The sequence below is a fragment of the Seriola dumerili genome, unplaced genomic scaffold (assembly GCF_002260705.1).
Source record: "Seriola dumerili isolate Sdu_G_001 unplaced genomic scaffold, Sdu_1.0 BDQW01000036.1, whole genome shotgun sequence".
Classification (NCBI taxonomy): domain Eukaryota; kingdom Metazoa; phylum Chordata; class Actinopteri; order Carangiformes; family Carangidae; genus Seriola; species Seriola dumerili.
Window position 1 is genome coordinate 3,788,251 of NW_019174291.1, and position 15,954 is coordinate 3,804,204.

Below are 15,954 nucleotides of genomic sequence, written 5' to 3' on the forward strand. Positions count from 1 at the left end.
TATTATCTTACTAGATAACAAAAGTCCAATTGATGTGATGTGATATTCAGGTGGAAGATTTGGAGTTAATGAAAACTATAAATAAATAAAGATATTTCAAACAAGCAATCCACTTAAAGCGATGCAAAAGCGTGAAAGCATATAAGCATACACAGGAAGTCTCAAGCAAATCCAGGATAAACAAAGGTGTGTATCTGTACTATTTCTTAACCTTAAAGGTTATATTGAGTTCATACACCAACAGACAGTTCAAGTCACTAAGCATTAGGTGACATAAGAGTGTAATATAAGGCACAGAGTTAGCTTTATTCACTTCAGGTGTGTTAGGCTCTAAAGTTCAAGTGAGAGTAGTGTACAGGTTAAGTCAATAGCATGGCAGGTTAATAGCAGTCTATGATATAATAAAATTGTTGTTTCTGTTTACAACAACTTATAGTGTAAGGTTGCATTAAAGTGCTACATTATGATGTGTTTCATGCACACAGTCCATGTTTGAATATTCCAACTCTCAAACTCAGTTACCCAAATCGGCCACCAGAGGACGCCAGATATCTATCTGTGTTGGTTTGTAAATCAGGGTAATAGAGGAGGAGGAAGAGGGATGTCGTCAGCAATGACGGCGTTAGTACCGCCAACTAAAAGACTTTAGCTGCTCAGGTGAGAAAAGGTTAGTCTTGCACAGAGCACCAAATAAGCAACTTCTCAACAAACTTTAAGCTTTTCAAAGAATAGATCGTGACGCACTGCGGCCTCGAGCACACACCAATGGGCAAATGTTGCTGCAATATAAAAATAAAAAAAATAGCAGATTTTCCCATCCCATTTTGGGATGTTAAATCAATTATTTCAAGGACTCTCTCACAATTTGGATCACAAGATTTTTCACGGAGCTAGGGTCACGCTCCGTACCCAAGGCTATTTATTTAATTTCTTCAACACAGGTCCATTCTGGGACCCCAAACAAGAAAGCATTTTATTTCCATTTCTTATTCAAATCACCTCTGTATTTATTCTTCTTTTCTTTTAAATCTCCAACGCATTTAAATCTCCCTACTTATAGAACCTCTGCTGCGACAGGTCACAGTTGCTGACTTGTTAAGTAGCTAAGCTAACAGGCTACCGTCAAGGTCTGAGGCAGGCTGAATTCACCGGGACTCAAGGACAAATCCACCCACACTAAGGGCGGATTAAAAACTGGCTCTTTGGACACACAATAGCTATGATCCACCAACAGGCCTTTTCAATGAGCATATGATCACACTGTCGCATGCAATTTCAGACAAATAGCACAAAGCTCACTGGCTCTAGCTTCAACACTTGTTCTAGACTATCACTATTGTTGACGGGTGTATGCTTAGGTACACTACCACCACCACTGGTCTGGGGAGTTACTGTCAGCGCAATAACTCTGTTCAACGGTATTTAGCCTAATCAACGTTCGTCCACGTTATTATAAACCTGACCACACAGTTTAACACTAAGCTTATTTCAAGGATTTGTAAGCAAAATTTCAAGGTTTCAAATGCTCACACACAACAGGTACCAAGCAACAAAGCCAAAATGCAATTGAATCAAAAGGTAGAGAGCGAGGTCACTCTCAGCATTCAACAGGTTTCTTTGTAGTGGAGAACGGTGATTTGAAATCACCTCACATGGGGCACCAATATATGTAGCATGAATACCACAATTTCAAATATGCTCTCATTAAAAAGGGGGCACCAGTCCTCAAGGAGGACAACTTTATTAAAGTTATGGATTAATTTGATCAATCTCACATCAGAAGTAGTGATTTCTCGATTACAATGATTTCCGATCTCCACTTTAAGCAAACACAGACCAACGACTGGGTCAGGTTAATAAGATTTAATTACTTACTATGCACAGATGAAATACAATGAACAATGATAATGAAAATGAAACTACATCAAACAATACCTATTTCTACCGCTGAACTAGTGGTTAGATTGGGCGATGTGGGAAGAGACTGAATCTGGCTATGTGTAGTGTATTTATTCTTAACGGCAAGGAATTATCGTTATTGGATCTATTTATTTATAAAGTTTATTCCGACATCACCCCAGTTCAAAGCAGATGATGGAGTTGCCTATTGAGTTGCGGTGTGCTGTTGAGATCTTGGCTGGAGCCCAGGAGTTGATGTTGCCAGGTAACCGGGACACCAAGCTCCAAGTGGGTTCTTTGGGAGATGACGACCATTGCCAGGGGTGACGGGCTCTGCCGATGTCTCAGTGGGTTTAGCATCGGCGCAGTCTGGCAGCAGACTTTCTTCCGTAGGCACTCTCGAGATCTGGTTAGCCAGTCTGGGTCAGGCGTATAGCCGGAGGGCCGGATGTTGACTGCCGAAAAGTTTAATTGACTTTTATCAGATAACTTTGGAAGGAAGTGGTGTTGGCCAAATGAAAAAAAACCTTCAAAAATCTTCTAAACAAAATTAAAGTTTGTCAAAAGGAAAAAACGGCAAAATGTCAATTTGGAAGGTTTGGCTTGTTAAAGTAACAACGACAAAAAACGTGTAAGAAAAAGGAGAAAAAGAGAACAAAGAACGTGGAAAAATTGGCAAACTTTTACCAAACTAGTAACACGAAGTTCAAGGCAAGAAACAAACGTGAGCAAGTGCGTAAAGTGAGAGACAAAAATGTAAGAGAGTTACATATCCTACTCCCACCATGGCCCGTTCATTGTTAATAATGGCGTACATGAAATAGATAGCTATTGCTAGGAACAATAACTGGAATAACAATATTACCATGGCTTAATAGTACACATAGAATACATTGACTAACACAAAGATAACAATTCTTAATCACACAAATACATGGCTAAAGATATGACATCAAATAGTAATAGTAAAGTGATGTATTGGATTGTTTGTATCGGTTAATTCCCTAGAGGATAAGGGATCCAGAGTGTTTTTAGATGGCAGTATTGTAACGTGGTGGATATTTACCTCAGAACCTATACAATATATCTCAGCTTCCTTTTGGGCTACATAAATGAATTTGGGACTACCATCCAGGAACTCACCATCGGGCCTGGTTAGTACTGTCTCACACAGCTGTGTGACGTAACATGGAGTGGGCGTAACTGTACTGCAGCCTGCCCATCTTCAGGCAGCGCCCTCTCCTTCGAATAGAAAAGGCAAAAGCAATGTGGGAAAAGCAAAAGCAATACAGTAAAAGCAAAAGCAATAGGTAAAAGCATTTTTTTTGTTTTATTTATTTCTCTTTATATTTCCACATTTATTCATTTATTCTTGTATTCATTCCTGTTTATATTTCCACATTTATTTTCTTATTCTTTTACAAATTTATTAAATTTTATGGCACACCTATGGCACCATAGCTGTGCAGTCAAAGTTACAGTACAACTACAGACAGTGTGATAAAACCTGATAGAAACATTTTTACAATAAAAAATAACACTGTTGGATCTTTTATTTGCAGCACAGTAGATGCATTATCATGGTTCTTGTTTTTCTTCCTCTAGCAGACAGACACATCACATTCTTTTTCATTCAGGATAGAAACTAATACATCAAGGTAAATTGAAACAGCAGTGAGACATGATGATAAAACAGATTTACTAAAGACTAATTGGACCTCTGCAAGCCTGCATGTCATCTTGTTCAATAAAAACACAACAGTAGTCGCTGGTATCACATAAAAAACTGTACAACATTTGGTTGGAAACAGTGAGAGGAACTAATTCAATTCATAAACTATATTTCAACATTTTTACTGTGAAAAACTAAAACTGACACAAATATTTCTGCTCACATGAGTTTCGGGGGAGGTGTGTGTATGGAGGGGGGGTTGTTAACACTGGAGCTTCGGTCTTAGACAGGAAATTATAATCCTAGCATTCAGGTGAAACATTCTGTACTCATGAGATTTCATATTATTATTTATCTATTAAAGGTTTGTACTGAATTGTTTGGCAATTCTTTGCATAAACCAAATTACTCTGTTTATTCTACAAGGTTTACATACAGATAAGCAATTAGATTACTATCATTATAGATCTGTTTACTCACACAGAGAAGCACTACTGAAATGTCTGTATGGTCACAAATCCAGATTTCTGTTTTAGAACTCAACTTAATCACGTTATCAGTACAGTACTGTAAATGTCATTAATATTGTAAAAGGCAGGTCCTCTGGCATGACTGTTTCAGGGTGGAGGCTGAGTAATGTGATTAATCTGATTACTGACAAACTGAATGTCAACTGAAACTGTAGCATAACCAGTGAAAAGCTGAACTCGGTTTTCGGTCCTCTATGTGATTTCACTGTTTATGTTTTGAAGTGACCTTGTACTAGGATCATATCATTGATTTATTACATCACATTTATACATTTAAAAAAAAAACACATCATTATACAGATGGCTCACATGCTTCCATAGCAGACCTGATCTGCATTGACTGGAGCAGATCTAGACCACTGAATAAAAGATCTGGACTGCGGTTAAGATAAAATATGAAGGTTCTGGCAGTGTAACCATATATATCTCTCAGTGGTCCTCTGAACAGGATGAACCGCATTCAGACATCCAAGAATAAATCAGGTCTGGATTAAAAATTGTCCTGAACTGGAGCTTTTCCAGTGTAAACCCAGTTTGTGGTATCCATGGTAACCAGCAGGGCCGTTTACTTTGACACCATCACACGGAAAGTGACACGGCCCTGAAACTTGTCTCGATCATCATTGTTACGCAGGTCTGTACCCTCGACTTTACACTCCACTGTCTGCTCGACGTTGTAGTCATCTTTTGTTAACAACAACTTGACTGCGACCAGAGGCTGCACATAGTCAGGCTGTAAAGACAGAGAGAGAGATGTAGGGTTAAAATGGAGAGAGAGAGAGAGAGAGAAAATTCAATTCAAAATCTCCATTTGCTCACAACAGAGTTTTCTAAATACAATGACTCTGTAGAAAAACAAAATGAAAGATATAGATAAATAAAATTAAATTAATAAAAACAAAAACATAGTTTTATGTCGAAAAAGCAGTTCATTCTCTACAACGGAACATTAAACGTTTTCAGGGCACCATGTGCTTGTGAACTCTTCCACATTGTTTGCAGTGCCGTAAAAGTTGTAATCAACTTTCATCAGAATTCACATCAAAGTTCAAGGAGTTAATAACAATGACAAAAGCATTAACAGATACCGTGTAAGACCCTCCTCTGCAGGTCAGTAGCTGTTTTGATCAGTGGAAGTTTACACAGAATTCTCTATTCAGGTCCAACACTGCCACTCAGACCTAAGTGAGCTCTCCATGAAGTGTCAGTTTTACCATTTAATTTGTCCTTGTGCAAAACTTTTATACATTGACTTTGTATTGGCATCTTGGAACAAAATCTTAAAGGAATTCCCACATAAAAAAAAAAAAAATCCTGTTTAGTCCTTGCAATCTGGGGAAACATTCACTGAAGGGAAAACATAACTCTCATTAGATTTAACAGGGCCATTACAGCACTGACTCAACAGTGTCCACTCACTGTCTATAAGAGTTTCTCTCCATTTATTAAGCAACAGAGCAAAAGTACCAATTGAACCAACCTCTAACCTGGGAAGCAAGAGGAGCTGCATTATCCATATTTGCACCCGCAAACTGAAATACATGTCCCAGAGTCACAAAGTGAGACATTTTGCAAAGTAACCTTCACATAATCCTCAGAAAGGATTAAGTAACAGGATTAATACCAAAACCAACAGAAGCAATATCATCTTTGGATATATTTTCAAAACCAATAACAAATACCTAAGTCAACTGCCAGCTGCCACTGTTACCAACAAAAGAGAAACTACATTAAAGAAGAAAAAATTGATCTTTGTTGGTTGATGGCTGGAGTGAGAGAGAGAGAGAGAGGTTCCGTTAACATGGAAAGTTTGTCCTGGTTCACACACACTTTATGTAATTAGTATTATTATGTATGTTTATCTTTTAGGATATTTGATCTGGACTAAAAGCTTCTCATCTTCTGCTAAATAAAAAGAAGCTGATTTTATGAAAGTTTTTAGTTTGCAATAATAATAAGAAGAATAATAATACATCTAGATGCAAGTGGAGATTTGTGGATAATTTAATTTATTATCTTAATTATAATCACATTTGTTTCACTACTGGAAAGACTGTCATGCATTGTCACTGATCTCCATATTGTCAGGGTTCTCATGATAAAATTTTCATCTAGATTGGACTCTAGACAGAGTTTCATAATAAAAGCCCCCCAAAAATATTATGCCATAAGGCCATATGGAAATGATTTGTTGTGTCCACTATTGGCCAATATCAAGATGATTTTACAAACATAGTGCAGCATATCTACCAAGTGTTGTGATGATTGGACATTTTCCAATCATCACAATCAAACATTTTCTGACTTATAGTTTGGTTTGTGTTATACCACGCCCAGAGCTAGTGGTAGATTTGAATGAAACTTTCAGGGTGTGGATGTGGACACATCCTGCATGGTTTTGTAATGATTGGCCCAACAGTTGTTGATTTTGGTCAATGTATGTGCTGAGCCACGCCCCTTTGAAGTTCATTGGTCAATATATTAAAAACCAAATAAGACATCAACAAGCTTGAGGTGTGAGGGGCGTGGCCTATCCATAATTGCATTCAGGCCTTAATTACCCTGCCACCATATGACCAATTGGGTTCATCTTTCTTGGGAAGCACATGTTCATCATTTAAAGTTATTGTGCTTAGTTTCGTGTTTTTAGCTCATTCCAGGTCACATGAATTTGAGTTGATTCAGCAGAAAAATATCTGCTGCTGTCCCTGCTGACGACTGACGTGTAAAAAAGGATGCTGGTGTAGTCGAAGGAAGGGACAAGAACATCAAATACAAATATAGGTATTAAAGTATTGGTAAAAGAAATCATCAAAAACTGTCTAGGGGTGGTGCTATGCCATCAACTTTTGACTATGCATTTTGCCAATAAACAGCTGCTTTTCAGGTATTAATGATGATTTGATGCACTGTCAATGTTAGAACCATGTTTCTAACTGCAAATGTGAAGGACTTGCACATTAGTCACACATTAAACAGTGAGAATCTCATTACTTACAGAGATCACATAATAATAATAATAATAATGATAATACACCAAAGTAAATACAATATAGTTTATAGTAAACTAATCACACAGTCTTTACTCACATGCGCTTTCTTGCCATAGTACGGAAAAAACATTTTATCCAGCCGACCTTCAGATGGGAAGTACTGCATCTGTAACACACTGTCTCTCTACCAGAGACAGGTAGAAATTATATTATTTAAACAAAATGATAATGATACATTAACAATTAACATAATGAGGAGAGCGAGAATAAATTTCACATCAAACTATCTACTAACTCAATCCAATCTCATCAATCAAATAACACAACTTTACCCTTTCTAATTGCGTTCAGTGTCAGTCCTTCCCATGTTGTTTGGGTTAAAATGGTTAGGTTTAGGCACAGAAACCACTTGGTTAGGGTTAGGGAAATCTCGTGATGTGGGTCAAAACACAAAATTCCAGGTTAGAGCACTAAGTTTATATGTATATTTATTTTATGTGTTTGATGTGTTATAGATATCATCAGAGGGTTATATCTGTAACCAACAGAAATATTTTTACATTTAAAAACTACTACAAATATTACCACTGATCTAAACTGTTCTAAAACATGTCATTATTGTATTTTTCTCTTTGTGCATCCAATGTTTGGATTTTTATTGTCAGCTTGACAAGAACTAAAGCATTTCTCAGTGTCAGATTGGTTACCGAGCGGCTCATAAAAAACGGTTTGTTGGTCATTCAGCTTCACAGGGGCAATATGGGAACACTGGATAACTGGGATAAAAGCGTGTGTTTTAATGTGTGTATAATGTGTTTGTTTGTGTGTTTGTATAATGTATGTACAATATGTGTGTTACCTTGGCGGTACAGTTGATGTAGGGATCTCCTCGTGGTTTCAGTCCAATGACCTGCAGACAGACAGCTGTTGCTTTTATTTATTGTAATTTCACAATCTACATTATATATATTATATTCATAATTATTCATAGTGAAATTCAAATAAAATAAAACCTAACTGACAAAGTGTCTAACATTCAGAGCTCTAGGTATCTCAACCTGCTAGTAACCATAGAAACTGTCACGCCTTCAGGTGAGTGATCTTGACTCTGACTAGAGTCATTTCAAAAAGTATTACAGTAACACACAGCTGATCGTAGTTCAATTAGCATGATATGAGAAATTATATAAACCTTAGCCAGAACTGACAGGTTTAAAAAATGAAGGCAATATTGTAATGTTTGTCACCTCTACCTATTCATCATCATTCATTCCATGTCAGTTTATCGTAAACAAATATTAGCACAACTACTTTTGTAGATTGTCAAACAATAAGAGTGAAAATGAAAAATGCTTTTGCTGACCCGGTTCATCTTGATAATGATGCAGGGTTTCCCTTCAGCGTATCCAAAGCTGGTGTCGGGCAGACCGGAGCACTGACGCAGTGTACTACGTTTGAACTGACAAACTTTCTTTATCTGCTCATCATCCTGTTCAGTGTATTCTCCCACCAGACACAAGTCATTACGCTCCTGAACACTGTCGTTATATTCTGAAAATAAACAACATCATAATAATTAGTTTTTATGTTTGAGGAGACATCAGTTCCTTGTCCACACAAAACTGGACCTTTATTGTTAAGGTGACAATCAGCACTTGTGCTGGGGGGCAGACCACACCTTTGAAAATCCAGCAGTGATTACCACAAAGACAAAGTGATGTGTGCGCTCATACTCACGCTGCAGGAGGTCGTGCAGTTGTTTGACGTAATGGTTGTAGTTTGTTGGGTTGCTGCGGTTGAATGAGATTTCAGCTGCGTGAGGACGAATCACCAAACCTGCAAAAAAAAACAAAAAAAACAATCTATAATCAGTAATCAAACACAGAAAACAGAATGATTGAGACTCTGAAACTGAAAATGACCTTAACAGCAGAGTGAAAACACAACCAGCAACAACTGCTTCAGTTCTGTCCAGCAGGTGTCCTCAACTTGATTAACACCTGTCTATCAGGTGTTCTCAGAGTGTTATACACCTGTCCAGTCGGTGTCCTCACTGTGATTTTATAATTTATATCTGAATGAATTCCATTTAATTATCGTCAAAGCCTCTCTTTCAACTCAAATCTGAAAAACATCTACATCATCTTTATGGATGTGAAGTAACCAAGAATTGTGGTTACACATTAACTCACCTGGATTGGCCACTCGATCCTGATGTCGGGGGATGTTTTCGTCCAGAGTCTTTAACATCACCCACATTGTGAGAGAAAACATTCCAGCCAAAAACCCATAAAAGATGAGGTAGAAGAGGAGGATGAGACCTGGAGGAGACAATTCAAACATTACTTTATTTAAACACAACACAGGAAACAAACATTGTTGTGCAGCGTTTTTTATTCTGTGTTTCAGGAATTAACTAAGTGATCCCGTCAAATCAGATCAGTCGCTGCAGATCAGACTAACCCCACAACAGACTAACCCCACATCACTCTGTTTTCTTTATTTTATTTAATACATGTAAATGTGTTCTATACAAATGTTTACTTCTTTTTCACGTTCAATCATGATGACTGTAACAAAAATGTGGCAGTGTACCCTCTCACATGGGGCATGGTATATATATACTGCAGAGATCTTAATCAAAAACACTTTATGGCTTTTGGGGCTGAGAATTAAGCCTACTTTCAGCCCTGACAAATTAACCGTATCTCGTCAGTAACATGAATTACCATTTTTTCCCATATTAGAACTAATGATGTCTGTACTCTGCACTGTTTCACCTGTCCATACCATACATGATGGGATGTAACGTTAATTTAGGGAAACTTTTCAAGAAGCTGGGTGTGCTTGGATGTAAAAAAGATAACATTCATCTGTAGGGTTGCCACCTTGAATGTGAAAAAAGGTGGCAACTGGTTTGGGTTTACTTGACATTACATTATTCAGAGCACTTTGAGGACATAATATGAACGAAAACACGGGACAAAGTGCATCCTGTATTAATTCAAATCCACCGAGTACCGAGAAAACAAGTACTATAATTTTTTTGGGAGTTGGAGGCAGGACGCAGCATTTTATTTTCAAATACGGGACGATCCAGTTTTATACAGGACAGATGACAACCTTATTAAAAATCAGGTCACCGCCTCCTACCGCAGGCAGAAAATCCAGCGCGTTCGTATTCTTTTTTGGAAATTTCGGATGGCTCTGCCTGATGCTCAGATTACGATACAGCGCCAATATATTGCCTTAGTGGGGTACAGCCGCAATTGCAGTTACAAATGTCAAATCCATGAGTACTAGAATTTTGTCGGGAGGTGGAGGCAGCACGAAATTTGACAGAGGCGTCCGCCTCTAAATTCTCTATGCAGGAAAAACCCTGTTCCATGATCAGATATTGAGGTGTGATTTGTGGTGGCAGAAGACTAATCAAAGAAGTCCCAACATCCGTATCTCTGATGGGATATATAATCCTCCAGTGTTCTGAGTCTCCCCCTCCACATGGGTTCCAAGTGGAAGCTGATCAGGGCCCGTACTCACAAAGCATTTTATCTTACCACTAAGATTACTCATAAGTCACACTAAAAGTTTGTAACTAAAAGTTTTCTTTTAAATCATATTCACAACAGGAAAAGCAAAAACTCCTGAGCTAAGAGTGCGACTCCATTGCTGTGGCTGACATCAATGACGAGCTCACTTGCAGGAACCACAGAGATTGGTTTGATGAAAGAACGGTCTGTGCCGGTGAAAACACATGCACAACCAATCCCACAGTAATAATTAAAAAAAAAACCCTCAGAAATAAATGAATACAAATCAAATAATAAGGGATTCGGTGCTGTTTACAAAAGTAGTGCATTCTCCAAAATGCATCTGTATGATAATGTTTGTGTCGACCCTGGAGAATTTAATTTTACAATGAAAACTTACCTTCAATTCTCTCTCAAAACAACAAAAAAACTCACATCTCATAGACAACCTAACTAAAGCTAACGGGCAGTCTATAAGCCTATTCTCACAGTCTGTTGTAACTTTACCTGTTGTAATGTAGCTGTGGTCCCAGCTGTGGGTTTAGGTGTGAGAACATATCCACTGACCCCACCAACTGACATCCAGCTGGAATATGAGGCTTTCAAACAGCTGCCTTAGGACACTCTCCATTAAAATCCATGAATTATGTGTTGCCTAGATCCTCACTGTACAACAATGTCTATAACAGTACAGGCAGCATCAAATACAACCTGTGTGTTGATGGTGTGATTTTGTTTTCCTGTTTACAAATGCCTCCTCATCTTGTGATGGTCTAATGATTTTTTTACATGTGTTACACCGATCACACCGGGAAGACCGACCATGAAGCAGCTTTTCTTTATGTTGTTGAAGATCGAAAGGAAATCGTATGAATTGTCCTATGATGTTGTCTTTGAGAGCATTTAGCCTGTTGTTTAATGAATGGATCGCAAGTTGTCAGCATTGCAAAGTTGCTTTTTCTCTGTTTTCAAGCAGCGCAGCGTTGCCAAACATTTAATTTTGCTTTGATGGTGTTGTTTCGGTTGGTTGGAGATTGGTATTTGGTATTGGTATTTAATCCTTCACAAACTCCACAACGATCATTATCCCCTTGCGATTGAGTTTGTATCTTTTAAGTAATTCAGCATCGTTTAAGGTTTCCAGAAAATCACGACATGGAATGACAGCAGCCCTTTTATGATTTTTTGTCTTTTTTGGTCTTAGTTAGGAGTCCTCTCGACTACTTCTAAATTCTCCCAGACTTAGGTGCTACTTTTAGCAAGTGTTACTTTAGGAGTCCTAAAGTTAGGACTGACACACCCATTATTTTTGGGAGTTTCTCCTAAATTGGCAAGTTAAGAGCTACTTTTAGCCTTAAGATGTTTCATGAATACAGGCCCTGATGTTTAACCACTTCAGCTGACTCCTGTCAACATGAAGTAGCAGTGATTCTCATCCTTTTCTCCTCCTGGAACCCAGACAACCTGCCAAAGAACATTATTTCTCCTGCTTGGATGAGCCAGGTGGTTACATGAGGATTATGTTCTTTGATTTCTCAAGTGCATTTAACACCATCCAACCCCCGATTCTTAAAGACAAGCTGGAAGGGATGGGGGTGGATCCCTGCTTCACGTCCTGGATTGTGGATTACCTGACAAGACGACCACAGTACGTCAGGCTGGGTAACTGTGTCTCAGGGACAGTGATGAGCAGCACTGGGGCTCCACAGGGGACTGTTCTGGCTCCATTCCTGTTCACTCTGTATACGGCCAACTTTAAATCCTGCCACATCCAGAAATACTCGGGTGACACAGCTATTGTGGCACGTATCAGGAATGGGCAGGAAGAGGAGTACAAGGATCTGATGATGGCCTTCAGTGAATGGAGCGACAAGAACTGTCTCCTTCTGAACACCTCCAAGACCAAGGAGATGGTCATGGACTTTCGGAGGTCTAGGCCCACCCTTCAGCCAGTCAACATTTGAGGGAAGGACATTGAGGTGGTACACACTTATAAATACCTAGGTGTGCACCTGGACAGTAAACTGGACTGGTCCCTGAACACGGATGCCATCTACCTGAAGGGGCAGAGCTGGCTCTTTTTCCTCAGGAAGCTCAGTTCCTTTGACAGCTGCAGTTAAATTCTGCACATGTTTTATCATCAGTGGTGGCCAGTGTACTCTTTCATGCTGCAGTCTGCTGGGGCAGCAGCATGTCCGACATGAACACAAAGAGACTGGACAAGCTGGTAAAAAAGACTGGGTCTCTGCTTGGCAGGAGTCTGGACTCACTCATGACTGTTGTGGAGAGATGCATGCAATGTAAGATGGAAGCCATCTTAGACAATACCAACCACTCTCTCCAGCACATTCTGGCAGGACAGAGAAGCAGCTACAGAAGCAAACATCTCATCTCACTGCGCTGCAGAACAGAGAGGTTCAGGAGATCCTTTGTTCCCACTGCCACCAGGCTATACAACACGTCAGCCAAAGAAAGTGGACTAATTTAATTATTATTGTTTATTTATTATTGACTTTTTATTATTATTATTATTATTATTATTATTATTATTATTATTATCAACAATGAGCTAATGGACACAGGAATTTCTCCTAGGGGATAAATAAAGTATCTATCTATCTATCTATCTATCTATCTATCTATCTATCTATCTATCTATCTCAATCTATCTATCTATCTATCTCTACTGTGGTATACTGTTATATTCTATGATGCGATTCTGCCATGTACTGGGATATACTGCAATATTCTGTGATGTACTGTGATGCACTGTAATATTCTGTGATACTGTCATATACTGTGATGTACTATGGTATACTCAAATATTCTTTGATGTACTGTAATATTCTGTTATGTACTGTAATATTCAGTGATATTCTGTTATGTACTGTGATGTACTGTAATTTTCTGTTATGTACTGTGATGTACTTTAATATTCTGTTGTGTACTATATATTTTCTATGATGTACTGTTATGTACTGTGATAAAAATACACAGACAGACAGATTCGTGTGTCTCAGAGCTCCCGGACCGCTCATAGCGGACTCGCAGCCTGTCTCCAGGCCGCCTGTCTTACCCCAGCTGCTGGCGGTCCGGCCCAGGAACTCTCCGGTGGTAGGGTTGTAGATACAATAATTCCAGGGTTCCTTCTTCTCCTTCTTGCTTTCCTTTTTCCTTTCCTTATTTTGCTCCTCATTCGTTTCCTCACTTTTAACCTCTGTCTTCTCAGCCTTCGCCTCCTCTTTCCTCTCCTCTTCCTGCTCCTGGTTCGGCTCCTGGTTCTGGTCCTGCGGACTGGACAACATGCTAGCGCAGGGGTTTGAACAGATCCGGGCTAATCAACGCGGAGCAGGCTAAAAGCCGGGTTAAACCGATCCGTCGGATAAGTGAGCCTTGGTGAGCTGTTTGGTTGAACACAAACACACACATACACACACACACACACACACACACACATGCACGCACTCTCACACACACACACACACACACACACACACACACACACACACACACACACACACCACACACACACACAGACACACACACACACACGCACTGCTACANACACACACACACACACGGACTGCTGCAGAACGAGGCGCATGCGCAGTACGCGGCCCGGGGTGAGGGGCTGGGGGTCTACTGTTAGAACCCAGTTATCACGTTAGAATGACACTATGTTGATTCTATAATAACGTTGCCATAACATTGAAATATTCAGATCATGTTTCACTGAACATAAACACAGAATCTAAACAGCTCCACACAGTCTGCTTTATACATTTATCAAGTTTATGTGTTATGTGTTACATGATGATACAGTTTGTTCAATATATATATATTTAATATATATAATATATATAGGTGTGTGTGTGTGTGTGTGTGTGTGTGTGTGTGTGTGTGTGTGTGTGTGTGTATATACATTATTTAGATATATCTAAATATAGATAAATACACACACACACACACACATTTATATTTACAGAGAATAGAAGAATAAACAGCTGTTCCAAAGCTGCTCCAATATAATTTCACATCAAACTAAATCTTGAATTATGTAACTGCACTAGAGCTCACAGCACATCACATGACTACAATGAAGACATGTAATTGGATAAATATAGGACGTGCTGATGTCACACACACAAGGGGAGAAGAAGGTACATGAGGAGGACAGGAAACAAGGAAGGAGGAGAGGAAACATATGAGCAACCACCTGAGTAAAAACAGAGGGTCATCTCTGTACTAAAGGCAGGAAGAATCACCCTTCTGAGAGTGTTAGGGTAGAGTCCTGGAGAGAACACCGCTTCAGGTCCAGTTCCATGGACAATAACAGAGAAACCTGGAGGGGGTCACTGAGAGGATGGACTCCCCTGGATGTGTGAGGACATGAAGTCCGAGTGAAACATGATGAAAACCTCCAATATTTCTGAGCAAGACTGAGCTGGACTCAGCTCTGGTTGGCGGCCCGAGGCACCACCAGTGATTTTGGGGCCCATGAAAAGATATTACATTGGGCCCCACCTCAGGCTATGTGAACATGTAACACTGTGCAGACATACATCCAACATTCTGCACATAATAAAATTCAATATTTGATGGTATCCTCCATAAGAAATGTGCTAAGGCCATTTTACAGAATTAATTTTAATGGTAAAATTGTCTTGACATTGATAAATAACTTACATATAACTTAAATATACATTAATTTCTTCAATTAAAATAAAATGACATTATCATCTATAGAATGATATAACAAAGGAGTAAAATCAGCTGCAAATCTTTGAACCAAGTATACACACCAACTAGAAATGAGCCTGTGGGCATCGTGTGTAGTGATCCAATAGCCATTTTACAGGTAGCAATGGAACTTGCTTTGCCTTATCTTACTGAAAGTTCTCACCAGCATCAGTCACAGGCAGTGTGCAAAATATACAGTATGTAAAGCATTCTGTCTGTGAATGTTCTCATTCGTCCAGGTCATAGTTATCTCTCTCTCAAATTAAATCGAAGGCAACTGGACTTGTATTTGTCTGTGGAAGACGTTTCGCCTCTTATCCAAGCGGCTTCATCAGTTCATCATGTATTGGTCTCTCTAGTCCGCACTAGTCTGACCAAGAAAGTGGAGTAGGACCCAGGTATTTAACCTCTTGTGGGTGGGTCCACCAAAGTACCTGTGAAAGTACTGGTTTCACCTGACCATTGTTGTGGTCTCATGTGGACGACCGTCGTTAGGGTCAGGTGACCCCGATGAAAGGGCGACATTGTAGATGGGGGATAGAGGGGGTCTGCGACACCATCTATCCCCCATCTACAATGTCGCCCTTTCA

The 15,954-nt window shown here is 39.2% G+C and overlaps 1 protein-coding gene across 1 annotated transcript; it reads right to left on the bottom strand.

Moving 5' to 3' along the window:
- Positions 1–3,276: 3,276 nt before the first annotated feature.
- On the bottom strand, positions 3,277–14,082 carry LOC111216905 (sodium/potassium-transporting ATPase subunit beta-3-like). Its single transcript, XM_022738554.1, has 7 exons — positions 13,701–14,082; positions 9,287–9,415; positions 8,832–8,930; positions 8,458–8,645; positions 7,954–8,004; positions 7,192–7,278; positions 3,277–4,834 (listed from the first exon to the last, which is right to left on the bottom strand). Exons 1-7 carry the CDS (start codon positions 13,927–13,929, stop codon positions 4,667–4,669), a joined length of 951 nt encoding a protein of 316 aa, XP_022594275.1. The 5' UTR covers positions 13,930–14,082; the 3' UTR covers positions 3,277–4,666.
- Positions 14,083–15,954: the final 1,872 nt, after the last annotated feature.